This window comes from Venturia canescens, chromosome 1, assembly GCF_019457755.1.
Source record: "Venturia canescens isolate UGA chromosome 1, ASM1945775v1, whole genome shotgun sequence".
Lineage (NCBI taxonomy): Eukaryota > Metazoa > Arthropoda > Insecta > Hymenoptera > Ichneumonidae > Venturia > Venturia canescens.
The window spans coordinates 13,787,552-13,815,533 of record NC_057421.1 but is presented as its reverse complement, the minus strand read 5'-3'; the positions used below and the strand labels follow the sequence as shown (position 1 = coordinate 13,815,533).

General features: G+C 36.3%; 1 protein-coding gene across 4 annotated transcripts; it reads left to right on the top strand.

The window, feature by feature from the left end:
- The first annotated feature begins 1,958 nt into the window (after positions 1-1,958).
- On the top strand, positions 1,959-27,960 carry axed (axundead). Of its 4 annotated transcripts, XM_043425382.1 has the most exons (7): positions 9,604-10,060; positions 10,353-10,471; positions 21,118-21,353; positions 22,807-22,979; positions 24,379-24,632; positions 24,830-25,224; positions 25,502-27,960. In XM_043425382.1, the coding sequence occupies exons 3-7, from the start codon at positions 21,315-21,317 to the stop codon at positions 25,712-25,714; spliced, it is 1,074 nt and encodes a 357-aa protein (XP_043281317.1). In that variant the 5' UTR covers positions 9,604-10,060; positions 10,353-10,471; positions 21,118-21,314; the 3' UTR covers positions 25,715-27,960. The 4 variants fall into 4 exon arrangements, with proteins under 4 accessions (XP_043281298.1, XP_043281317.1, XP_043281307.1 ...); XM_043425363.1 differs by lacking the exons at positions 9,604-10,060; positions 10,353-10,471 and adding an exon at positions 1,959-1,981; XM_043425372.1 differs by lacking the exon at positions 10,353-10,471.
- Positions 27,961-27,982: the final 22 nt, after the last annotated feature.

Below are 27,982 nucleotides of genomic sequence, written 5' to 3'. Positions count from 1 at the left end.
TCGAGCTCTGAATTCTGAAGCCTTGATTAAATAATACCATGATTTCGACGTTATTATTGTGTCCCGTTTTAAGGAAGGAGATGGAGAACGAAAAGATTTGGAGTCTTATAGGCATAGAGGTGATGCTCCGCTGTTGAGAGAGCGCTTAATCCGTAGCCCTCTGGCTGATTTTTGCCACACCAGAAATCACGCCAAGGAATAAGACTCAAGTATTGAGAATGAGAAAACAAACATGCGCTTTGTAGGTTCAAACGTAGTCAAAATAAGACTTAGGGCTACTCGAACAGGGTTCAGAGGAGTATAATAAGGTTTTGTGCAGGAGGTAGGCCGTGCTGTGACAGTCAAGGGAAAGAAAAAATTCATTCGAGCGATATTTTCAAGCGCGTAGGAGGACTTGTAGTATCAAGTGGCCTCATATGAAGCTTAAATGGAGTCAAATGCCTTTAAAATAGGCTCAAAATTTCGACTCGGGAGGGGGAGGGGGGGGGGGGGGGGGAGAGATTTCATCAATAAATTATAACCAATTTTCAAGAATCGATCAGATCCAATAAAATTGTATCACGATTCTTAAAATGATTTTATTGAAAAGGGTAACTCTCCCTCTAGTCTTGGTCGTACGATAACTGAAAATTATAATAGCTTTCATTGATAAGTGTAAAAAAATGAGAGTAAAAATTCTAACTCCAAATTTTGAACCTGACATCAGCTGAAAAATAAGTCAAAACGAAATTGAATTCGACAAAAAAAGTTTCTGCTTCAACTTTGAGAAAATAATATTGTTCTATTTTCTGGTCCCAGTGTGCAGTTGGAACGGTGGCTACCACAGAGAGCTTTTTCCCAAAAACAAGAACCACTGCCGAATTAACATTTTTTTATACGCAATTTATACGAAATATTCAATTCTATGATGACTATACATCGTTTAAATTAAGCAAAAAGTTGTTTCATTGAGAGAACTTTTCAAAAATAAAAAAATAACTGGAATCTATCCTATTTTTTGTCCCTCTCGACATTCAAAACCTTTGTAATTTAATTTTTATACAAAAGGTCTAAAACTATTTCCACCGAAAAATCAGAAAACAATGACAATTAATATTTTCTTCAGATTTAATTTTGAATATTTATTCTTGAAATTCGCTTTTCTTTCACCGATGAAATTGACCAATACGTGCTAGAGCTGGTATACGAGGTTCGACGCGAGTGTATGCTGATGTGACTATAAAGGACAATCGGCGCATGATCTATGAATCCGTCGATACATGAATTGAAAATCGATAAACAGAACGGAGGGAAAGGCCGTGCGACCCTCGTAATATTATATACGCACGTACAACATGATCCATTATTTTCATTGTCCACTCGAACTCATTTCATTTTTTGTGAAAAACCGAGGCTCTTTTTATACGCATTGCGGAGCAAGGACCGAACAATCGATCGCACGTTCGACCTCGGTGGATCACCAACAGCTCGAGGCGTAAGCTTATGTACGAGAGAGCAAAATCCGCATGAGATTTTGAATAGTACATTAGTTGACGATTGAAATCTTTCCTGTTCGGCTGGATTATCGTGGATCGATTACTTATAACGATGGTTTACGATTTTCACTCATCACACTGGAAACTAAATTCACTTGGCAGTCAATAAAGTTCAGAACTTGGCTGTCGAAGTCGAATCTGACAAATTGTTTAATTCCGTGACGATTAGCTCGCATGTTCGAAATATTATTTCAAATTTTCTTATGAGTTTAAATGTCATACGTTTTTTAGTTCGATCAAAGTTATTCCGATTGTTTGTAAAATGAAATTTTTAAATGCAGTTCTTCAAGAGCTTCCGCCATTATTTCGATGATTAGGCAGCATAAGTTGATGTGACAGTGCTTAGTAAACCCCAATGTTAACTTCATCACTAACTAAACCGATCCGGAGAAGAATGAAAGATCCACGAGTCACGATTCGAATAATGCGATGGAGAAAATGCGTTGGTGAGTTGTAAACGAAAAATTGTATATGAACATACATGAATTTATGTAAGCATTACAAATGTAAACCACTGAAAACCTGATTTCATAGAAATTAAACAAAACGGAAAATTATTTCGGTTTAGTAACGAAATTTTTAAAGTTTTATACCAACTAAAAATAATTACAAATGTAATAATAATTACAAGTGTAAACTGAAATGTAAAAATTACATTCTAATAATAATTACAAATGTAAATTGAAAACCTGATTTCATAGAAATATAAAAATATTTTCTGAAACAAAACGAAAAATTATTTCGGTTTAGTAACGATATTTTATAGTGTTATACAATTTTTGCAACATAACGAAATGTTGATGAGACGATCAAAATTCGGTGTTCATGATCGAAATTATTTTATTGAACAGCACTCCACAAACATTTTTTGTGTTCTTACAAAGCAGGTTTCTTCAATAAAAATTTAAACTATTCACTCCAACTAAAACAACCGTACTGAAGTATTGCATTTGGAACTGAACTTTTCAGATTTGGTGATGAGAATCCTCAGATATTCTAGAGCCTCGGTTAAATTGAGTGTCACATTTTTTTCGAGATTTCTTAATATTTAGACTTCTCTACCGAAACTCCTTAAGCTATAAAAAAATAAGAAGCTAAAAAAAATGAGAAAAATATACAAAATAAGAAAATAGTACCAGAAAAATGATCGAAAGGTACACCGAAACGTGAATGTGTTTGTTGGAGTACATAAATGGTTCAAGAAACCTCTTTCGGTTGGTTCAAAAGTACTAGAGCTTTAAAGCATAACGGCTAATATTGATAGTATACAAATTATCCATATAAGGGAACTGCGGACGTAGTATTTGCGAATCAATCGTAATTGTTAGCCTAATCGACTTGTCTGCTAGCCGACCAAGCGAACAATCTCGTCCATTCATCTCAATTTATTCGGAGACATGCATTCCCTCCTACGCACCATTAGTAGTGCCAACTTTTTAGGCGCAAGACGCCTCTTTGATCGAGGTTTAAGCTCAAAGCGTAACACGCTCTTTAATTGAGACATTTGGCTCAATTACTTATCATGAGATCCGGCTGCACTTTTCCAATTCTTCTTTGGCTGACAAGTCGTTCAAGACTTTTCGAAATATCCTTTCGATTCGAGTGAACTTTTCTCCAAAGTCGAACAAGCTTTATGTAAATAGTAAGTGAAAAATCAGTGTTGAATATTTCCGAATAATTATAATTGAGGCATTTCGTGATACTATTGAATGCGTGTGTTGTGAATTGATAATGGCCAAAATGATAGAAAGCCTTGGCAGAATATTTCCATGATGTCTCATATTGACTCATATTTTTGCTTGATTTTTTTCCACGGAATTTTCTTGTGACGTTCCACTTCGATCTGTGACTTGACAAGTTAAGGCCTGACTGTGGGGTTCTGAGATGTACTAGTTTGACCTACTTTTCTCCTCCTGTCCTTCTCCCCTCGGCGTTGTCCTTCGTTATTCCTTTGCAAGGATCGATATTCTCCTTCCTCACATGACGATCCCCTCAAGGGCACATTATTCTTACCGTATACAAAATATAAAACTCTAAAGTGATTGAGAGTTTCGAAATTCCTTTTCTACCAGTAATTGCAAATTTATTTCAAAGGTTTTCTCTTTTTTAACAAATTTTCTTGGATGACGAAGTCGGAATTTCTCTCACGGAAATGGCATCGGTCATTCTTAAAATCTCATAATCTTCCAATTTTTCTCTATGTAACTGACACCGCAATGTAATCGTGTCTACTTTGGACTTTAATGTTCTATATCGATCGATTATCTAATTCGCCATCATCCCAGATATTATTTTATTATACTATCGCAATGATACTTTTCTTCTGAATTGTATATTCAAATCAATCAATAATTTATAAATCAAGTGTGCAATAATATTGATCACAATCGTGCAATGTCATATCCATGGACACGAGATATTTTAGGATCACACGTAAGTTTGACTCATGGAAAAAGGGTATTATCGTTGAGAGCTTCGAACGTGAGTTCGGCTCGTTTCGGTAGGTCAGAGAGAACATTCGACGGAGTACTCGAGTCTCTATGGTTACAGGAGTGGTGGCGACAGCACTTTGAGTCACGTCGTCGAGACTTTTAGGGGGAATTCTTTTATCGTTCCAACATCCCCGCTCCGTCTCGAATGAAGTTCGTGCAAAATCCAATTATTCATTTCATGTCGAATCCAATTCCATATTCACATTGTTTCAATGCGATTTATCAATTAACTCAACACAAATTTCAGCCTAATAAGAGGAAATAGTACAACGATTGTAATGCTTGTGCAACACCCCTTTATTAAATGCTGCATCGAAAATTATTCTGAGATCACAGATTCGAGGAATCTTTTGAAAAAAAAAATCTCCAAAAATTTCAAGGGCAAAGTTATATATACATACGATGTCGTTATAAATAAGCGATAGTCAGAGTTTTTGGACCAAAATCCTCTCGAAATAGTCGAAACCCTCAAGATCCTTCCCTGCTAGACGTGGGTAGACGCACCCACGTGTATTATGTACATATATAAAGGTTCACATAAAATGTAGGTCAACTTGGGGTGGCCTTGAGCCCGATAAAGTTCCAAAATACGCGAGGCCTTGGCATATATATGTGCACATAGAAGTGTATAGAGGGACTGCTAGGGATTCTCCCTAACTGTTCCTGACCGTTCCGGTCGGGGATCCGAATAGGGTGGATTTTGTTACACAACATATGAAGCATTCTTTGGCCGCTACGTATATAGTTTCTCAAGGGTCTTCAAGAGAGCCCGGGAACGATCGATCTGGTATGCGTAAACACGGGAAATATGTAGCAACGTATAGATGTCAAGTTTTCATAAATATTTACAAGTTTTCTTCTAAAGATTAAGCCACGCATTTATCTGGACAGACTGTTTACTAAACATTTTTGTACTAAATCATCAAACATTCAAATTACTGTGTTACTCCACAGTTGACTTTGACACGTTTTTACATCTTTTCACTTCAGACACGCTTCGGTTGTAAATATGATTTTCCTGATATTTTTTAGTACAATTTGAATGATAACGATTGTACATTGTCTAACGTTGACTCTTATTTAATTCTAGCCAGGTCAAGCTTAAGGAGTTTCGGTACAGGCGATACAATGTTGCCATGCTAATCCATGCTAAAAAAATTAAAAAATTCAAAAAGTTCAGAATTTTATAAAATTTGGTGAACATATTCTTTAGTGCCAAATTTGACGACACACATTTTTTAAGATTTTTCTTCTACACAGTTATCGAGTAATTGATCACTAAAGTTTACGTGTATAAGCATAGCGTTTCCATATATATAGGTATACATTCCGGGCATGAGAAATCTGCTTTAATGTGTAATTACTCGATAACTAAGTAGAAGAAAATTTTGAAAAAATTTGAGTTTTCGCACTTGATGTTGAAGAACATTATCACCAAATTTGATCAATTTCTTAATATTTTGACTTCTGTACCGAAACTCCTTAATGTGTAATTACTCGATAACTAAGTAGAAGAAAATTTTGAAAAATTTGAGTTTTCGCACTTGATGTTGAAGAGCATTATCACCAAATTTGATCAATTTCTTAATATTTTGACTTCTGTACCGAAACTCCTTAATCGATTTGAACAGGGTTCAATAGAATTCATAGCATCTGTGATTTGCATGGCTTATTCATTTCAATACGCAATGTTTTCTCACCTGTCGTTGACTCGACAAATTCTCACTCTTTGAGTTGAAAACAATTTCCTCCAACTGCTATGACATATTGTCTTTAATTTGTTAAAAATTAGAAGCTCAACTTTTGACCTCTATAACGTAATCAAGTGTTCGTGTGCAAAATACTCGAAATTCGTTAAAATTTATTTCATTAAATTAATTACTTGAAGTCTGGAAATTCTTCAATAACGAATGTGGATTTAAAAATCAAAGGCATAGCATTTGCTTGATGATTCCCGACTCCCAAGAAATATACCAATCAATTTTTTTCTGCTGCTTAAAAAATCTAATGATTTATTGACAACCTGTACAGAGTTCGGAGACAAAAACACGAAATACAAAAGCAACAATACCGTCGATGTTCGTAGATAAAATATCGCGATTTTCAGAACGTAGAAAAGTGACTCCGTTTAAATAATGGAGTCTCGATGATCCCATAAGTTCACACGAGCTCCCATTCGTCTCGCACTTCTCGTCGGAGCGACCAAACTTTTGAGTGGATTTCAGACGTGCTTTAACGGAAACTACGTGACAGAAAAAATATATTTCCGTGCGCATGAGCGTATAATAAAAATACAAAAATGTTGCCCTTCCGCGATGGCAAACTGAACTGAGAATAACATTCGAGATACTAAAGTTTAACGCACATTAACTATGGTCACCACGAGTGAAAGAAAAGGGGCAATACTTGGACATTGGAGCACTGACCCCGCGGATAGCAGCAAAGCCATCAAACACTTCAAATGCGACATCGTCCATTTTTGGATTAACAATTGACGATTCGTTAATTCATTCAAAGAGAATGCATCGAGACTCTAGGAACTGTGAATCATGCGTCATCACAGAACGATGTTAAATTATTTTCTTGCACTTCAATCCCGGAGGAATGATTCCAAAAAATTTCAAAAATTTGAAACAAAACCAACGAAATCAAAGAATTTGAAATACTCAAATAATATGAAGCATAGCAAATATTGACTTTTTAAAATTCAAAGTTCAACTGCGTGTGATTCTGGTCCGTTTTCGTTACGAGCTTTTCAATATCTACAGAACTTTTTATAAACGACGGGAAGTATCGTCAAGTGAAGTTGAAATTTTTAACGTATTTTCAGATTGGATCTCAACTTTCCATTTTTCTAGACTCAAAATTCTTCCTCGGATCCGTGCCTGAGTCAATGGCAAGCATTCATTGAGGTAGTCCATACAATAGCCCACTCGAGCGAGCAACTATGTTAGCTGCAGCGTCATTACAGGAAGTCATCAAACCTTTTAACGCATATCAGCCGTTGACAGATTTGAGATGAGTACGGAAAAAAATACATAAATAGAATAATCCATTTTCAAGCGTGCTTCATTTACAATCATATTTAATAAGAGATACGATATAAACGATCCTGCGTATCACTTATAATAATTTCCATCGTCAATAGGGTATTACACCTTTTTTTGAAAACTGTTTCAAAATAATTCTGAGATCGTAATAAACCAGTGGAATTTTTATTTAAATTTTATAAGACCGAAAAGTGTCTTAAAAACTATTATTTATTTATAATTTTAAATTTTTGCGTGGAAACGCTAGCCGCCATGTTGTTTCGGATTGTGACGTCACTCCGTTAGTAAACAATACGATTGCGAAAGACCAAGTAACAAGATTTGTGAATATAATGAGTTATAATAGTATATCATTGGTGTCTCGTACCTGAATGCGATAATACAAAAGTGTAAAAATGCCACAAAAATTGTGGATTCATCGTCACCATCAACATATTTATCATTGGTAGATTTGTACTTTTTGCTTTCACAAAACCTTCTTCCATGATGCGATTTTAATAAAATGAATGATAAAAGTCCACAAACATACATAATAGCTTGTAAAATTTCAAAATAACACAGAGCGCACGATAAGAATCTAGATTGTTTACTATCGGAGTGACGTCACGTTGGAATCCAATACGGCGGATGGCGTTTCAGACATTTGAAAAACAGATGAAAAAGGACGATTTTTAAAATTGAATTATAAAATTTACTTTGCATTTTTATATATTTTTTACATGCTGTAAAATATCCTATTCTGGGGTTAATTTTGCTTGACAATCCTTCCTCTGTGCAGCACAAGATTCGTATAAAAAGTAGTTTCTGTTACCAAAGTGTCCAATGAAAATATAGAATTTTTTTATGACGGATGCCTTCAACTGATTATCTTCAGTTTTGTAAGTTTTTGCTGATATAATTTATTAAACTTTGAGAGTGTTTCTTTCCCAGCGATCAAAAAAGTTCCTTCATTGAACTGTATTCAAAGACTTGATTGAAACAGATTTGCAGATGAACGAAAATTCGTCGGTTCCTTTAGAAAACCCCTTAATTGTTGTACATTCTGTTAAAAATTGTTCTCAAATTCGAAGAAAAAATTTGCTGTCAAAATTGTTTCATCACATTCGTTGTTTAGAAAAATTGAATTCTGACAAGTGTGTCTGAAAACCTATTTTAACCTGTATCATTGACGATGGAAATACGCTTGTTTAGATCTACTGGATCTAAATAGCAGACATGAATTTTGGATCGACTCCAAAAAATTGAGAAATCTTTCCACCGACGTTTCAAGTCGTTTACCTCTCAATGAGAATAATCGTGTCAATTGTGGCCTGCCCTTCGATTTTTCCTATTAGAAATAGAAACATTTGGAGAAATGGCATAAAATTATTTCAAATAAGAGAGGCGTGACCACAATTTAGAAATACCGTGAAAAAGAGAATAAAATTATGAATGAAAATCAGGATTTTTGAATGATTTAACACAAATATCGTACGTGATGGCGGAAGACTTACACAAAAGAATGGCAATATTCTTCCGGTTTTTCCCGCTATTTATAAATAGTTGGACCTTGAAGAACAACGTATGAAAACAATGAACTCGAAGTACTTTGACCTTTGAAAAACAACGCCGACCCAGTTAATGTGTGCTTGCCCAAGCTGGGGGTCATGAAGTTTCATGAAAAATAAGATCACTGTGATCTCTAGTTTCTCCCATAACAGAAATTGCAGTCTCGGAAAACAACAACAACCGCATGCGTGGCGTTGATTCGATTACAGTTTGTCTAAACTGCGTCGAAGATTCTAAAACTGCCGGAAAAAGGGATAACAAAAATTACGAATTCTCTGGAAGAGAAAAAAAATTCCAAAGCTGAAAGCTTTACAAGCATGCCGGGGTGGTGGTTATAAATATGGTGAAAAAGTCCGTGTGCCACGCATTCTTTCGAAGTTTGTGGAAAACTTGAATTTATTTTTCTCAATTTATGTAGGCAGACACTGCTATTTCGGTGAACCGAATTTTCCTCAGCAAGGTTTTAACCACTTTGACGTTGAAGTGTCGAAAATAATGCGTCAATATTCTTATCGATTACTTACGAACGGACTATTTTTCTATTGCGCTGCACAAAACATTTTAATGTGCAGTGAATTTAAAAAATCATATTGTTCAACACAAGCAAGGGATTTGCAGGAAAGTGATTTTTCATTCAATTCACGGAAAGTTATGGCACGAGCTCGACATGAACTATTCAAAAAGGTAGCCGAAGAATCGCAAAACTTGTGTCACGTGGGCTACTTTAGTCTCATAAACTCCAAAATGAGATCCTTCCAGTAATTAACTGAACGGATGGGAAAAGGGCACGTCATCCCGAATGGGGGATTCTCGAAAAGCATTATTCAGGAAGAGAAAAAATTTCGCAAGTGAGAATGGATAAATTTAATGTAAAAAGGTAGAAGGAGGGGCTGGTAAAGTGCGAGGCGTCTGCGCGCGTAGTTGCGCAAGTCTAGCGCGATAGCTCTAAACATAGCGTCAATGTGAGGAACAGTCCGCGGGGGCGCGTGAGTAGCAAGCAGGTTCCTCCGCGTTCTCGCGAATAATATTCATCATTGGGGCTTCGTTCACCGATCACGGAAGACACCCCTCCTACTTCCGTGAGAAGGACCAAATCGCTTTCCGCGTTGTCTAGTTAATTGAATTATTTGATTTTTTCGCAATTTCCACAAGCTTGGAAATTTTCATATTCGCATTAATTACGCGGCTCTACCGGGGATAATTCAATTGTTTTCGTGTCGAACACGTTCAATGCCCATCATGATTAACGTCTCTGATAGCGGAACCTGTTTCATCGTCAATCAAATGAGTGCAATGAGGGTGACAAATTATTAGTGACGAGAGTGAGCAATGTGATCGTGATTTAAGGTGTGCGCCAGAATAGTTTGAAAAAGTGTAGATCAATAGATATCACCGATTAGATGTGGAATAAGCGAACATTCGACTGCGTATGAAGGTAAATTTTCAATTTAAATATTTGTCATCGTTGAAAGGGAAATTAGAATTGAGCGGTTGCGAAAAACTTGAACTTGACTTTGCACACGAAAAATAATTTTCGATTAAAAACCATTGAATTTTCCGCACCTTATGTGCAGATCCGACGAATATAATTTCAATATTGTGCCACGGATTGGTACGTGAAAAGTATTTCGTCGATGGAGAAAAACCATCGCGGTCATGGTCACCCTATTTCCGTTCTCACGAAGTTTTCGAAATAGACCTAAAATAAAGCTACGTTATTGCCACAGGTGAGGGGCCTTCACTAGAATGGAACATCTGCGAAATGTAATAACTTGACAATCGGATATTTATACTGTGAAGATCCAACGTTTAGCTCCAACCCCTGCGAACGAGCTTTGAAGCTGAGGTGAATGCCCAATTATCATGCAAGTGAACTCAGACACTTTTCATACCATGGATACCCATGTGTAATACGATTCTTATTTTTCGTGAGGTCAAAGGTCAAAATCAGATGCAAAATCTTTTTACCAAATTGCGTTTCGCATAGATTTTCACTCTCAATATGCAAATATGGCGTATTATGACAACGAAGAAATTTGGGGCCAATACACACCGGTATGATTAAAAGAGAGCGCTCCATTCGCTCTCAATGAATTCGTGTATCGAAGATATAATAAAAAATGCAATAGAAACGATCGCAAAGACTCAACATTACACTTAAGGCGACAAAGCCGTACAGATCGTCGCGTTAAAAATACTAATGAGCTTCATCATTCACCATTGGAAGATAAAAATAAGACAAGTGGTTCAGTAGCTGCTTTATTGACTTCAAAAATTACGTTAATGCATTGAAAAGTGTTAAACACTGCTGTATCGTGTTTCAACCAAAACAGTGAAGGATTGTACTCTTAAATCCATCCACCCATCGCACTGTTTACTTTGAATACGTTTTTAATCACCGATGCTGAGCTCGAAAGCCTTTTAAAAATTTGGTCTTGAAGATCTGATTCTAAATGCGGAATTAAATAAAAATAAATTTGCATTCTTTAAATTGGATTCGAATTGAAATCTTATTGTTTCTCCCGAAATCCTGGGGTGGTCGAACTCCGTCAACATTTTTATCGTTGACCTTTCACTGAGTACACAGTATTTGAGTAAATTCGTAGACATAATCTCCATCTGTCAACTATCGAAGAGCAGACAGCGTCAGATAGTGCAAGTGCACTTTGTTCGGTCGACGACAGGTCAACGGAGGCCATTTATTCTTAGTGACTAATTAGCCGAATTTCAAAAAGGACCTCGAAGTTTTTGAGCCTTCGATAATTGCACTCCACTCGCATTAAAATCATAATGTGTCGTACAAATATTTTTTACTTGCATTGTGAACTGAGCTGATAATGAAATCTGTGTATTTGCAGCTTTTGCGCTTTCCGAAAAGAATTAATCTGCGCCAAGATGGTCCTGATAAAATAAAAACCCCTTGTAAACAAAGTAATCAAACTTCATTCCCTTTCATATACCGCTGATCTAATATTATTTCAATCCGTCCCAACTACCAGAGGTACAAATATTCTTCCTAATTTATGAGTGTTTGTTTAGAATTTATTTAAAATTTCGTAATGAAGAATTTTCTGCATACATAATAACTCAAAATGGAGTTAATAATCCGCAGAGTAGGAACAGTTTACGAAATTCCAGACAAAAAAGTTTATCCAAAATTCTTTCCCTCTCCAATTGTCGAATATTTAATTAGCATTGGCCATTGATAACTAATCTCGTGCCCTATTAATTTTATGTGGAGGTATAATAAAAGTACTGTTTTTTTTTATTTTCCTCAGAATTACAAAATTTTTGCATGCTTTTTCAAAGACTCATGGCATCCGTTGCTTCCCGATAAAAGTTACGTAATTTTAACAAACTAGTGATGCTGATCGAATTTTCAGATAATATTTGAAAATATATTTTGTTAGTAGTGAGTGACAGCTTCTCCATCTCGACTTTGGCCGTGCCACGTGCACACAGGAACGGAGTCGCGTCGGATCATTTGCAGATAAAGCTTAATTTTGACTTAGAATCAGTTTTGTTCGAAAATGATAAAATGAAAATGATGAAACTGGTTTCGGGAATTTGACATATTTTCAGGAGTTATACCCGAGTTCATTGTCGTTTTTTTCTTTAATGATTACAATAATTTTTTCAAGTTTTCTTGAAAAAGAAATTCTTTTCTGTTTAAAATATCCCATCACTTTTTTCGACCGGTTCGAACATTTATAATTTTATTGAGATTCGATTGGGACGATCGAGATTTCTCGTTTTCGAGATTTCTTCAGGGTTACCCTTTGTTAAGAAATGTTTTTCAAAATTTTGCTATTTTTGGTTTGAGTTCATTTGAAAATATTTTTGAGAAAGTTTAACATTTTGTTCATTATTGCCGATATCAAGCCCACCATTTTTCATGATTTCCAATTAAAATAAACTGGAAAAAATGTTCTATCAAAATACTTGAGAAGTTCGTGACCATCAATAATACTCAATGTAAATTAAGGGAAAAGTCCCTAAAATATTAGTTAGATTTTATTTTCGATCGAATTTCTTATTTTGGTTGTGCAAATGGATTGTGCTGCGGTGCAAGTATATTTTCAAACACAATCCAACCATCGCTAACATTCAACATCATTCGAAGACTATCGAACAAAGCAAAGCCTTGCGTACTTCGCCATATTTATTTTAATAGAGCTCCATTCATGAACTTTGTGTGGAATTTCACATTTACCTTCCACAAGGCCGAGTCATCATTGTTCCATGTCATTTTACTCAATTTGAAATTTTTTTAGAAGCCCATTTCATAAGATTTACCGAGAAAACTTCTATTTTCGCGAGAAATGTTTTATTTAATATTTTATCTCAGGTAAGAATGACTTTTATGAGAGTCTAAGAAAAAACAGTGATTCATTCATAGGCCATTAGATATCAGAATTTTGGTGGCCCGTAGAAACGCTCATGGTACTTCGGTGTGCCCAAGATCTTGAAACAATGTCGTGATCCCTGCTCTTAAATTATGTTTACGCTCGTAAATTGCAGTCCGAAAAGAAACTTCGTTATAGACATTATAAATATACCGAACTTAGACTCGGAAACAAACATTTAATAACCACCTCAAAGTAATCATCGTATCAGCAGTTGTTATCTTTCTGTGCCTTCTGGTAATTCGCATGTGGTTCAAACAAAACAAACACTGTCGTTTTTCTATACGGAGGGAACAACCTCCGAGTCAAAATGACTGTACGAACCTTGTAGATAATTATCCCTCTCGATACGATGCGCTAACTATCGTATGAACTTGTTTATCCAAGAACGAGTCGACGGATAGTGGCACGGACACACGTATTAAGGAAGATTATGCGTTACTTGTGATTCAAATGAGCAACTGAACTTTTTTGGTCTTTCCATGATCAAAGAAACGATTAAAATTTATTCTCGCAATTATTCAAATAGTGTGTAACTTATTTGTTGAAATTGATAAATTTTAAATATAATGACGGCGGTTAAAATACTTTCGTAGTTAAATCGTCAAGGAAAATGTGACGACAGCCATTTTCTATTTGTATGCGTATGCACATCTATATTTTAAACCAACTGGCGCATGGTGTTGTCAAAACTTCCACCGTTTATGTCGTTATTACTCGTTAACCTCAAATAAGTGTTTTTATTTTTCCATTCCCAAGTTATTTTCACCGGTAACAAGGCTTTCTGAAGACATCATTGATATCTAAAAACATTGCGCTTTCGTATTCTCGTTTTTGGTTCTTTAAAGTTGGGAGGATCCTATTTCATTGAATCCAAATCATCGCACAGGAAATGTGCCTGCCACAAGAGCCTGTGTATAACCCTTCAAAAAATGTGATTTTCGTTAATTATTTTCTCGACAACTAGACGGTAGATTCTATAACAATTCCGGGAATAAATGAACGATGTATATTTCTAGCATATTTTCAAATTTCAACTCTTAAAGTTGGAATTCTCCATTTCCGTTAGATTCGCGTAAACTTCGCTTAACTTTCTTAGCCTTTATACTTGGGCATTGTATTTCAGTCTTTTTTATTATATTTCAAACACAAACCTTTATTTCGCCTAAGGTTTAGAGATTAATATTACTTTGTAGTTTTATATGTTTTTATATAAATTCGAATATCGGAGGCCCGATATTCCAATGTAGTGCCAGATTCGATTTCTTATTGTTCCTTAAACTGAATACTTAACATGTGCTACGAGTATAAAAATATCATGGGAATGGTACATCTTCGAAAATGAATTTGCACGCTGGAATAATCGATGAAAAAAAATAGTCCTTCACAACATTTGTTGAATGGGTGCAAATTGAATTTGCACATCGCTTCCACTCAATTTCGGAAGATCGACAACACTTCCTTTGTATGTCAACATTTTATTTGCAGTCTGGTACTCTCGTGCGAGCGTTCATCGATGTTTTGTAATTGTGTAATGAAGCAACGTGCAAGTTTTAATTTGCATGCTTGTTTTATTATGAATTTTGCGTGGATGAAATTTTTTTTCTTTTTTTTTTTTTTTACTCATCACAATTGGTGTTTGCAAAAAATATTATGGAATACTTGCAACTTCTAAGAGTGGACTGTACATATATGATGCGTTTACAATCCCAGCCATAAACTAATTAAAAACGTTTCCCGTAATTCTCATTCGTAAGAATATTTTAGATGAAAATTACCAGACTTCGTTTAATTTTACGATTTTTTAACAAAGAGTTTATCTCGACCGGCCCCAACACAACGGTTTACAGTCATTCGTTTTCCGATGTTCCGATGATTCAGCGTCGAATCGAGCATCAACGACACAATCGATTTATTAATTCTGGAAAATCAAGTGCTGCGAGCATTTTCTTGGCAACAATGGCCGTATTTGTATCGATTCGCGATTCCGGAAACCCAGGAAACCTGAGGGAGAGTGAACAGAGGGCTCGGGTTGCGAATGTCAGGGAGGGAGAAGTGAGGGAGACTTGCCGACGCCACCTCCCGTGATCAATACTGGTAGCCCTTTGGTACTTACTAACTCCTCTGACATGAGCGTACTACATTTTTGCACATACGAAGTATAACACCGTATTCCAGCTCACGATCTTTCCAAGCATCCTTATTCGATTTTTGGATGCTCATTAATTCTCCGAATTTTAGATGGTACAGTCCAATTCTGACGAGAAAAATAAACCTCCAAAAAACCTTGGAGGTCGAAACAAATTGCGACTATAGTCGTACAAACAAATTCCAAGCTCTGCTTTTTACCAAGCTGCTCCATTTTTTTCCAACGACTTTCCAAGTACGGTACCATCGAGCCATTTCCTGTGTCAAAATACCACTGCATATGAAAACGTTTTTTATGCGAACTTTGAAAAACATAACTTGTACCAATTTTGTCTAAATGGACCTCTGCAATTGCTTTATTTATGAAATACGAACTTATTATTTGTTATTAACGATTTAACTCGCCTGAAGTAGTCGATGCGGTGATACAATATTTTGTTGTGGAACGGTAACGAAATGATGAGACGAATATTCGGAGGTGGTCGTTCTCAAATATCGATCTTTATCGTTAGGTAGCACTGTGATAATACTGAGATTCTAACGAGGCGACTCAGAGCGTTGCAAATTTGGGAGGGGTGAATTTTGAAGTCCTTTCGGAGGTATTTGTATCGCGCCAAATTCAAACTATCACACCTCAAAAAAGGAGTTCTTAATAACTTTAGATTTTGTTAGTTCGAGATAAAAACCTTCTACGATTTACTGAACTGAAATTCCGCTTATCGAGGAACATTTTTTCATCATTTTTTCATTTGCTTCCGGGTGACCTTCTACGGTTATGAGTAGTTTTAAGTCTCTTTTGTCAAACATCACATGGATCATAAGAAAAGACGAAGAGCTCGTAAAGATGCTGATATTTTACGGTGTTAATTGTTCGGTCACTGGAACTAATAGCCATAGAATTATGAACGCGACCAGTTTTCTCATTACTGGCTTCGATACTTTAAACAAAAGCTGCTATTCCGTTGGAATCTTTATCTCTCGGAAATCAAACGAGCGCGAAGAACGTTGTAAAAGTGGAAACTTTTAATTTCTAGTCAATGTGTCAACGCGTTCAATTACATTGCGATTAACTGTTTATAAAGTCATCACGCAGCTTTCAATGAAAACCCATAATCGATTGGACGGCAGATACAGTTCCGGATAATTTCATAACAGAATTCTCAGTCACTCAGCGGCGAAAAAAAGTCTCGATTTCTTCCCTCCCCTCGCGATGAAATTCATCAATGGCCAGTGTCGTCTGTCACGATCACGTTTTCCTCGTGCACATCTCGTACCTGCTGGTAGGAACAGTCTCTTCTGTCATCGAACGCTGCGCGATCAATTTTAATAAATAATCACAGTAAATGGAGCCACCAGAGACATGAGCTCGAAATATTATTTAATAACACCAGGGGACAGCCGTGGTCGAATCACTCTGTGCACGTGTCATGTGCATCATTGTATTTTCCACTGACCGTCTCTTTTTTCCATGCGCCGATACTGAATTTATACTTTTCATCAATTCACTATCTTTCGCGATCTCAAAGATCTGTGAGCTGTTGAATCCTTTGAACTAGTTAACAGAATCTTCTCGATCGTAAATAAGCTGACGACTCGAAGAAATCTACCAAAGTGTTTTAGGCCGGAGTGAAAAACCGAAGGGACTTGTGCCAGTCAAAAGGAACGAGATCAATGCAGTGCAAATTTGAATTTCGATACAGTTGACTGTGGCAAAACGCAGCGTTGGTCCCGTGGGACTGACGACGTTAAACTTTCCGTGTGCTCATCCCCACCGCCTGAACGGAAAAGTATTGCAAAGTCGACGCCGAGCCTGCGTTAATACGTGTTTCACTGTGACTCTTTTAGATGTTAGAAACAATGACTCGTTGACTAATGATCTCGACCTCCGTCTGGTATTATCGAGCAAAATGTTATGTGCGGATGGGGAATGAGAATATGGAAAAATAATTGTAAATATTCAGTGCGCCGTAGTTTCTAAGATTAATTTATGTTTTTAGTATTTTTTCCAATGGACGTTGAAGCTTGCAATGTCGGAGTCCAACGAAATGGTTTTGAAAAACCCTCCAATAATTCCAGGAATTCTCCAATTTCGTTCCCTGCCGAATTTACTATTCGTAGTTTTTCAACCTGCACCGATACTTCGTGGAATAATAAATCGGTGAATTACAAATGTTTTTTTCCGTTATTTCGTTGGACTCCAACGTTGCAAACTTCAGCGTGGTATTTTTGAAAATTTATGAAAATGGATTTATTGTGTTTTTTAAATAATATAAAAATGCGGAGCAGATTTGTGGGTAAAGGTTTTCCAGTATTTCCTTTGAATTTACGAATTTCAAGTTTATCGTTGCCAAGCGCAGAAGCGAATCGCGCTTGTGCATTCCAGTGCTCGGAATTGAGCTATTTTTCTGATTTTTAAACATTCGCCGCGCTTCGCATCATCACTCGCGTGGGTTGTGCTCAAGTTTGCCATGGGCCTTTACGCTCCAATTTTAGAATCTCTCCGCACTGACCATTTGCCGAAATAGTGAGACAGAAACGAGCGTTCGTGGTATGCGCCTATGGAACGAAAATAATTCTGTAAAAACATAGTCGGTGCATGAAACAACATTTTATTTACGAATATTCTCAAACCAATAATATGTTCCCTTCAATCCAACGAAAAGAAGAGCTCTGATCGAGTCACAGAGAATTCAAAACCCTTTTAGAACGCTACGCCAAATATTCATTACTAAAGAGTAAGAAAATTACTCACCATTGAAATCCGCGAATAATTGATTCCTTTTAAAGAGGAAAAAACTTTAATTTTGCGATAAATTATTGCAATAAAACACTGGCAGAATTCATTCGACCTGTCAAATCACTTGACGTGAACATGAATTCGTCAATCTACGATATGCTTTGAAATTCCGCTTCTCTTTTAAGTAAGTTCACGCTTGTCGATGTCACTTCTTATGCTTGACTTTGCAAATACCGAGTAGGACCACAATTTTAAAGACTTTACTTCTCCAGCAGCACTATCGATAACAAATGTTATCTTTTTCTATATCGATCTTATTCGGTCAATAATACGAAAAATACATAATTTTTTATGTGAATACAGTTCATAAAAGAACAAGTAAAAATGTTTTTATTTTTCGTCATTGCTTACTTTGATGTGGATTTCTTATCTGGTTTCGATTTTCTTTATCTTTTTCTACACATTTCTTCAAGTTCACAAAACGTTTGTATACAATTGTCCTTTTATATTTGGATTAGTACATATGAGAACAGGTCTTTCTATAAAATTTTTCGAATATCTCGTTGTCCACTTTCATGGCTAAATGACAATAAAAATTTTATTCTCAAACTCACATCTTTGCAGACTCGAAAACGTTCCATTTCACTCGAAGGTAATACTATTTCAACACAATCGTGGATCACTAACTTTTTTACGTTTACGTATAATAATATAGGTAGCGAGTGTATGCGATTGCGGGAGGTACATATCTTTCTTGTTAATTGTGAGTCACCGGATTCGACGGCGCGGGAGAAAGAGAGCACGAGGCAACGAAGGAAAACAAAGTCAGAGCAGTACTCGATGTTGGAGTCGTGTGTGAAGGGTCGCAGTTCGGTACGAGCGCTCAGACTGGAGGGTAGCTTGGAAAGAGTTTAAATGAGTTTGTTTTCGAAAGCAGTGATCGTGTTTTCAGTCGTTTGTTTCACTGAAGAATGGTGAAAAAAATGGAGAGTGTTTTTTGAGTGAACAATTGAGAATAAAAGATGACTGTTATAGAGCAGAGTAGTGAGCGAAGTTGCTCCAATGTGCCGGATAAATTTCAGGGTAAATGAACAATTGTCACGTTCTTTTGACTCTCGAAAAAATCGATGTTGAGACTTCTTCGAATGGCAATTTTTCTTCCATCATTTCCATGAGTTTTTTCTTCAATGAAATTTACTGTGAACTCCAAACCAAACGCCACCGACAAGTTCAGTTATACTAAAAGTCTTTTTCGTCCGTAATCAGGATGGCTCTGACAGTCGTTCTGTCTACAAAGAGAAAGAATTGAATTTTTTTATGAAACCCCATCCAATGCTAAGATATTCGCTTTAATCTCAACTCAGTCTTTTTTCATTTGAAAAAAATCTATAAAATTATTGAAAAACATTGTAATTGATAAAGGAAGTTCCTGACTGGATAGATTATGAGGTTCGGAAGACCTTTTGGAAGAAATTTTGAATTTTTTCCACATCCGGAGCTGATACTGAAATATTATTAGTTCAGAGTTTGATTCGATGCTGTTTTCATTCGAAAAATCATTTATAAAATTATCGAGGAAGATAGGAATCCATAGAGGAAGTACCGAACCCAGTTTTCGATGGATGCTCATCTATGAATAGTTTTTAGAGACAATTTCAAGACAGTAACCTGTCTATAAGAAAAGCGTGGATTGAATAACTGTAATGCGTGAAGTGGAACATCAAAAAAGAACAAAAAACCCACGTTGTAGCTATCTCATCCAAAACAAACATTGCCAAACCCTTGTATGATTTAGATATACGCGTTCAAGCGTGGCTATCTGTATGTACATTATTAATGTTATATAAATGTGATTTATACACGTATGGGACGTTTCAACTAAGTTAGACGAATCCAAAGTTCCTCAACTATCACAAACTGTTAGACGGTATCGGGGCATTAACCGGAGTAGAGCCCGGTGTGGTATTGCGATGTGTTGCATGCAAGTTGGGTCTTGGAATCGCTTCAAATATCCCATGACGTCGACGTAGTAAAAATCTTTGAAGTCATTACTTCTCGAAGCGTACGAACAAAACCAAGATCACAAGGAATTCGCTAGTTATTTCTATGGCGTTCTTATAATTGAAGGTGTCAACTTTCAAAAACTTGTAGACACGTTTGAGCGTGAAGCGTACGAACAAAACCAAGATCACAAGGAATTCGCTAGTTATTTCTATGGCGTTCTTATAATTGAAGGTGTCAACTTTCAAAAACTTGTAGACACGTTTGAAAATTACAGACATTTAATGAAATATAATCTCACTTGATACATTTTTTTCGGAAATAACGTGTTTTGAAAAGTTGGTAATTATTTAATTACCTGCTTCATCATTATAATTCAGCCGAAATTTTTAATCGTATCATTCGATTAACATGCTACATTATATGATCACTGTAATCGTACACTTTCCGGTATGGAGAGCACAGCGTTATCATGAAAGCGTCTACGCGAACTCAAATAATAAATAGCATGGCGCCACTTCCGCTGTTGATTTCATGACCTTAGTTCGGAACCCAGGCGCGAGGTGGCGTAGCGCGAAAATGTTCTCACGAACGATGCGTAGGATTGATTGTAATATAAGTTACGGTTGTTTACGATTACCGTTAGTAAACACAGATCGCTTACACTTATCGCTGCCATTAAATTGCTTCGCATCCGGAAGTTAATCAAACGATTTTGGACTCGTCCTGACGCCACACTTTTCATTGGTACTGTTTTATGTCACGAAATATGATCTTGAAAATGATGAATAAAATATAATAGTCAAATGAAAATAAAAATAATAAATTTTTACTGGCTATGGTTGTGCATCCCCCATAAAAATCCCTCCACATTTCGTACCACAAAGTGTGAAGACAAAAATAAAGTCTAAGGGATGGCACTAAACCTAATTCTATCCCCCAAAATTAATGGATTTCGAGCTCAAAAAATACCTGGATTTCGCGATCCCCTTTAAGAACGCTAACGTACATCATTAATGTACGAGGTTTATAAAAACGTTCCTTATTTTTAACGTCTGAAAATTAAAAAAAAAATTAATTTATATCCATTCGAAATTTAATAATATAAGCTTTTTGGAGCATCTGTACACATGCATGTATACCATTATAAACGTGTATCTTTGTGATATATTATGCAATAAGAACAAACGTATTTTACAGAGTGCCGAAAAAATTTTTTGGCACATACGCTAACAAACGACAAGCCCGAAGTCCGGCGGGTCAAACGTTGCGGGGATAATCATCGGTGGAAAATTCCGGATTACCATAATAGTCACGAGCAAAGACAAAGAGACAATTGTTGCAAAACACCAATTAAGGCAACGAATCAAGATCCTTTAAGCTCGGAACAAAGTGGAATGTCCGGAAATAAAATGCAGGACTTCGTTATTCTCGAGGTGAGACACATATTTCCAAATCACCATGATAGTCCAGTCAAAATGCAGGAATGGAGCAACTTTCAAGTGGAAATCTGCAAACTTGATCTAAGACTAATTTAATGACGCTGAATCGAATAGTGTAAATTATTTTGCGATCAACCCCCGGCAACATTGAGAAAATAAGCGTTGAAAGTTTAAAACGCTTACAATTTGAAAACTATTAAACTGATTGAAAAAATACTTGTACCATCGTTTTCGTACGATAAAAATACGTAAGAAAGCACCCTATTAATTTCCGATAACTAAAAAATTAATGATTAAATAGTAAAAAACAACAATGAGCTCGGGGTGAAAACCTCGAAACTTCGAAGGCTTCAAAACATATTAAATTTGTAGATAATTCGGGTTTTTTCGATTGTACACGCTTCAGGAGAGTTTAATTGAACTTTGCAGATTTTTTTTTTTAAATATTGTTAAAGCATGGAAAAAATGCAATTGAATATTGACAAAATACGCATTGAGAACCACTTTTAGAAAAAGACGCACTGTACGGCTTTGCCGTTCGCACTCATAGAGAGGTCCTCTCTATCGTCCGGCGCATGCGTCAGTAGACGGTAGGCTCGGAAACACAAGTACGTAGGGTCTGGGTAAGCATGTGTGCGTTTGTTTTGGTTTTCCATAGCATGCACAAGCACGTTGCGTGAGACACGCGTGCGCACAACACACTTTAATGAGTGCGACAGAGATGTATGCATATCCTCCATCCTTCTTTACGTTCCAGTGGTACTCGATATGCCAAATTTTGTCTTAAAAACCATTTTTCTCACTTATTTTATAATTATCGGGAATTAATAGGGTGCTTTCTTACGTATTTTTGTCGTCCGAAAACGATGTTACAAGTAATTTTTCAATCGATTTAATAGTTTTCGGGTTATAATATAAGCGTTTTAAACTTTTAAGAGGATGGATCAATCGGTAACCTCACTTGGAATTTTCGAAATCGAAATTCTTTGACACAGTTTGATCGATTAAAAAAAGGCTCTGTCAGCCTACGCAGAACGATGGCAAAAATCGACTGACCGAGCCTTTTTTTAATCGGTCAAACTGTGTCAAAGAATTTCGATTTCAAAATTTGCAACTATCTCTCTCGCATTCATGGTTGCGATATACCGACTGATACATCCTCTTAACCCTTATTTTCTCAATGTTGCCAGGGGTTGATCGCAATATAATTTACACCATTCGATTCAGCGTCATCAAATTAATGTTGGATCAAGTTTGCAGATTTCCCCTTGAAAGTTGCTCCATTCCTGCATTTTGACTGGACTATGAACTTGAGCAGCTTGAAGGGTTTATAATAATTACAACAAAGTTCATGATTGCACAACAATGATCCTGCGCTTGTAATATTGCCTCACATCCAACCCCATTCACATGCATTTTTCACTTATCGAATATATTTGATCATTAGGTCGGTCCTCCTGGTGATACGTGGAGATACAACATCGACCGTGAAAAGTTTGCTGAGAAGTCTGAATGGTTTCGAGCTATGCTGCTCGGAGGCCTAGCGCCCCCAGCAAGCGACCCTCCACCCATGGTGCCTCTTAACCACGTCGACAAAAGGGCATTCGATCATCTCCTAACGTTGGTTTATTTGATGTTTCTATAGCCTTTGAAATTTTTTCTAGCAAAAAAGAATTTTATAAATGATAAACGACTCGAATTCATACATTAATGCGAAACTATTTTTCGACTGGTCGACCAGTTTGTTCGTATCATCCATGCAAAGGTTTCAATATACCTTTGACAAGTTTCAATCGATTTTCACAAAATTTCGAAATGTCAACCTTCGAGTGTCAAACTCGGCTCGGACATGCAAACAGAGTCTTGAACCGATCATATCGAAATTATTACGTATTTTGGTGAATTATTTGATTTAACCGATTCTGACGCGCTGCGGAAATGGGGGCAAAAAACTTTCCCATCAGCTAAGAGCGGGGAACGTCTATTCTAAGAGTGGAAAAAAGGTCGAATTTTAAGAATTTTTTAGACGCTACAGGTAATAGTAAATCAATTTTATTAATTATGACATCTGTATGAACAATATTTTCGGAATTTTTAGAACTCGAACATCAATAATTAACTCGATGGTACTCAGAAAAAAATTGTTCATCGGGGAACAGTATAAATCGAAATCTACTCGACCGATCCTTTTGAAATTTGGCATGGGACTCCTTGCACAATTGACCAGGACGAGAGGTTTTTTGCAGTTTTTGTGACACTCAAAAGAGAAAACACTGATTTTCGCCTACTTGTTACTGTAAAATTAATTATATGAAAAATTGGAAAAAAGCTCTGGTAGTTGCCTGGTCAATTGTGTAAGCAAGTAACATGCCAAATTGTTGATATTCTAGTTCTAAAAACTCAGGAAATCTTGTTCATATATTATATTATGACATCACAATCAATAAAATAGATTTGTATTATTTGTAGCGTCTAAAAAAATTCTTAAAACTTTTTTCACCGAATTGACGTTGCCCCACCCTTAAGAGGATGGATCAGTCGGTACATCGCAACCATGAGTGCGAGAGAGATAGCTGCAAATCTCGAAATCAAAATTCTTTGACACAGTTTAACCGATTAAAAAAAGGCTCTGTCAGTCGATTTTTGCCATCGTTCTGCGTAGGCTGACAGAGCCTTTTTTTAATCGGTCAAACCGTGTCAGAGAATTTCAATTTCAAAAATTCCAACTGAGGTTAGTCGACTGATCCATACTCTTAATCAGTTAACGCTCAATATCAGATACATACTAAATAGACTCATTCAGCTAATTTTACTTGATCGATCACAAATGCGATGAGAAATATTCTCGATAAGATCACCTTGACGTAACACGATAACGCACTAAGCAAGGGCCAGTGTGACATTTTTTGAACGGAACGATATTATTTATAGATTATTAATATCGAAGCTAATTTATCTCACAACTTTATTGCTTCAGTCATAAAAGAGGTGACTTATTCAATGGGTGAATCATTCGCAGATATTTACGGGGCGAACCGCTGAATTTTCACTCAGTATCGACGGCACGGTCGACATTAGACGTGGCTCACGAGTTACTCTGTCCCGAATTAGCCTGCCTTGCGGTTGATTACATCACCGCAAATCTCAGTACTTCAACAGTCCTCGGAGTTTATCACGGCCTCAACCTTTATGTCTCAGACGAAATATTATTGTCAGATGAAAGCAGAGTACCGAGAACATCGGCCGCTCCAAAACGTGACATTGATAAAATTGGTAAGATTTTATTAGTATTATAAATTCATGGAAAATCATATGAACGAGTAAACTGGTTTTTCTCATCCGTGCGATACGTTCATCAATAAAAATGACATCGCGTTTTAGGATTTCCGATCGTGAATAACGCGGAACTTATAAAATAATTGAAAACTTGATTTTTGATCGGCCAACTTCTGAAGAACCCTGAATTCTAGCGATTGCCTGCTCGAGACTTTTGTCAGCGTGTCACAACGTCATCGATGCCTCACCTGACGAAGTTTTACGACAAGAAAATTTCGAAGAACTTAGCGTCAATGAAGTCGCCGAGCTTGCTTCGAGGGACGAGCTCAATCTTCTTCACGAAGGAATTTTATTCAGTGCGCTGGAAAAATGGGCCGTTTGTGAATGCAGGAGACAAGGCCTTGAGCCTACGTCGTCTAACAAAAGAGCCGTACTCTACGACGAAATTTGGTACAGCGTGAGATACCTTCTCATGACCAGTCGCGAATTCATCGAGGGTCCGATGCGAAGCGGTATTTTATCACCCGACGAGTGCGCCAGTATCACGCATCGTATTCTCGGTCACGACGCAAAAAATTCAACCGAACAGGTACATTTTCTTGGTGGACTGAAGGATTTTAAAGTAGATCCATTTTTGAGATCAACCCTCTTTAGGTAGAGTGGCTTGGCAGTAAAATACCTCATTTTTGTAGAATAATAAGGGAATTCCAAAAAATACATCAGCACTAAAAGTCAGGAGAATATTTATCGAAAAAACATTCACAAGAATATAGCTCGTTGGTTCAAAAGATGGTCAGGGATAAAATAGCTATTTCTGCAAATTTCGAGTAAATCCGTACACTCATGGCTAATTGTATGTCCCACAGAACCGAAATTTACCAATGATGAGCCATCTGACGACTGCCCCGAGGAATCGGAAAGGAAATAGCTTCGATAATAACTCTGGTATGAAACCAGGGAAAAAAGAGCGGGAAGATAATAAACGAAATAGAAGAAAGGAATGTGTGAGTCAGGGTCAAAAAACGTGCGCACGAATAGGCGACTGTATAGTGCGAGTACTGGCTTGCGTTTTTGATTGATGTAAAATAAGTATGTCCATAATGACTGCATTAATGACAAATGAATTCTCATGTGAAAACAAAATATGAACCTACACTGAATGTGCAATACGAAGTAATAAGCTGCTGTGGGAGCCGATAAGGATTGCAACAAGTTTTGATATTTAGTTTTACCGAAGTCTCGCAATGTCAATAGGACTCTTGAAAAGCCTTTTCTTACACCTTTTTTACGCGAAATAGTTTTTTTCCATTTCGAACGAATGCGTTTTTTTTTTAAAAGTCGTACTTTTGAATTTTCAATCGTTCGATTTATGTACCATTGCGATGTTCTAGACATTTTTTACAGACTAATATTTAACAAATGAGTGTATACTGAATGAGATTTTGGCACTGAATGGGTTACCGACAAGCTGAGAAGGTGCTAAAACATCATTTTTTAAATCACATTTTTGAGCAAGTCAAGTGAAACGATTGAAAAATAGAGCGAATAATGGATTCGACACAAGATCGTCAAGATGAGCAAACGCTTTCCATTTTTTGAAATAATCCTTTATCTCAATTTTTATAACTAATGTTTTAGTTAAACAATTCTTAAATTAGAACAAAAAGTGGAGTCTTTTGCTACCATCAAGTTAGTTACCGGTGCGCCGCTCTTCAACTTTATGTGCCATGTAAGCTTGCGACTATGGCAACCCTCAATACATGCATTAAGATACTTTTATTCGAATAATTACTATGTTTTAATTGTGGCAACGAACTATATCGAAATAATGGGAGTAAATCCAATGTGAAAAATCATAATTTCGTTACAATCGACGTTACAATGAAAGCTTTATATAATTTCTCGAACAAAAGTCTCTTAGTGTGAAAAATCTTCCTTGGCAACTAAACGCGTTCATTTATAATAACGTGGGAGATTACAGAGTATTTGGAAAAATGTACTTTTTGGTGTAAACGATTTGAACTTTTCTGCGTTTCCATGTGCCAACCGTCGTAATTTCAATGTCAGCATCGTGATCACTATTATTATTATCATTGTCACTATTAGTATTACTATTATTATTGCTGTTACCGTTGTTGTTGTAGAAAAGTCTTTTATTGCTGAATGTTTTAGTGCGAATATCTAGACAGCAAAAGTTCCATTACAATTTGATGATTGATTGGTGATTTTACATACACAATCATTTCGGTCATGTAACTCTTGCTGAAAATCAATGACATAATTATTCGACGACTCTCTCAATTGTTTTAATGACGTGTGAGTACTGAAGATTAGAGAAAATATGTTAATGCGTAGTTAAAATTCAAAGGAGGGAAATCAGAGCGCGGTTAAGCCTCCGAATAGTATAATTTGTTTTACTATTAGACATAATTTTCTGCTAAAAATCTGAGATGTTTATGAAGTTTTTAACGTTCCATCGATATTGGATCACGTTTTATAAAAATGAATTCTATTTTCATTCAATTTATATTTATATTCACATAACTTCCGTCGTCTGGATATGAGGATGAAACAGTAGACTAGTAACATTTTGTTATTTGACGATAATTATTTATACGTAGGCACCGTTTAATTTGAAAGTTAAACAGGCTGTCCATGCTGTTAAATGTGCGTCTCCGTTAATCTGTTTCAACGCCGTTAAAATGCAACGGAAATATTTCTTTTATAAACAATTTTCTTGATTTTTTCTGATGCACCGAGAAATGTCGTACAATTACGCGTGAGTCGGCTCACTCGATTCGTGAGCAAAATCTTTAAATATACGGACGGTGATAAAAAACTGTATGCATTTCAGTGGTGTAAACATTAACGTTGAAATAAAACTAAAAAACGATTTCAACATTTCGGCAATCAGACGAACTTTTCATTGATTGCCACAACTCTGATATTCCTGTGCGAAAATTTGAATATTCCTCATTTTTAGGGTTTCGGAGAAGTTAAATTTTCTGATTAAATATTCAGAAAAAAATGTCCAAGCCACTCTGCTTTTCCATCAGCTTCTTCGAGATAGCGGTTTGAAAACCGAAAGGTAGCGTTCGATGGAAATTTATAGAGAAAATGTAACATGTGCTCGATTAGAATTTCGTCATCAGTAATCTTGCTTATTGCAGAAAAAACAAACAACGAGACAAGGAGACGAAATGATGTGTACGTGAAATAGTCGGAATTGTGAATACCGTAAAAAATGTTTGATACACAAATAAACGTTTGTTAATACACGTGTAATCATGAACAGAAAATAAATACAGATGTTTATTTAATTTAACTTTGAGGCAATTTCTCTACCT

What these genes read in the sequence shown, in the direction of transcription:
- axed (XM_043425359.1), top strand. Translation starts at nt 18,939, where the DNA reads ATGACTGTTATAGAGCAGAGTAGTGAGCGAAGTTGCTCCAATGTGCCG. An exon ending in TGTGCCGGATAAATTTCAGG is followed by an intron (nt 19,000 to 21,117) that starts GTAAATGAACAA and finishes CGTATTTTACAG; the next exon opens with AGTGCCGAAAAAATTTTTTG. An exon ending in AGGACTTCGTTATTCTCGAG is followed by an intron (nt 21,354 to 22,806) that starts GTGAGACACATA and finishes TTTGATCATTAG; the next exon opens with GTCGGTCCTCCTGGTGATAC.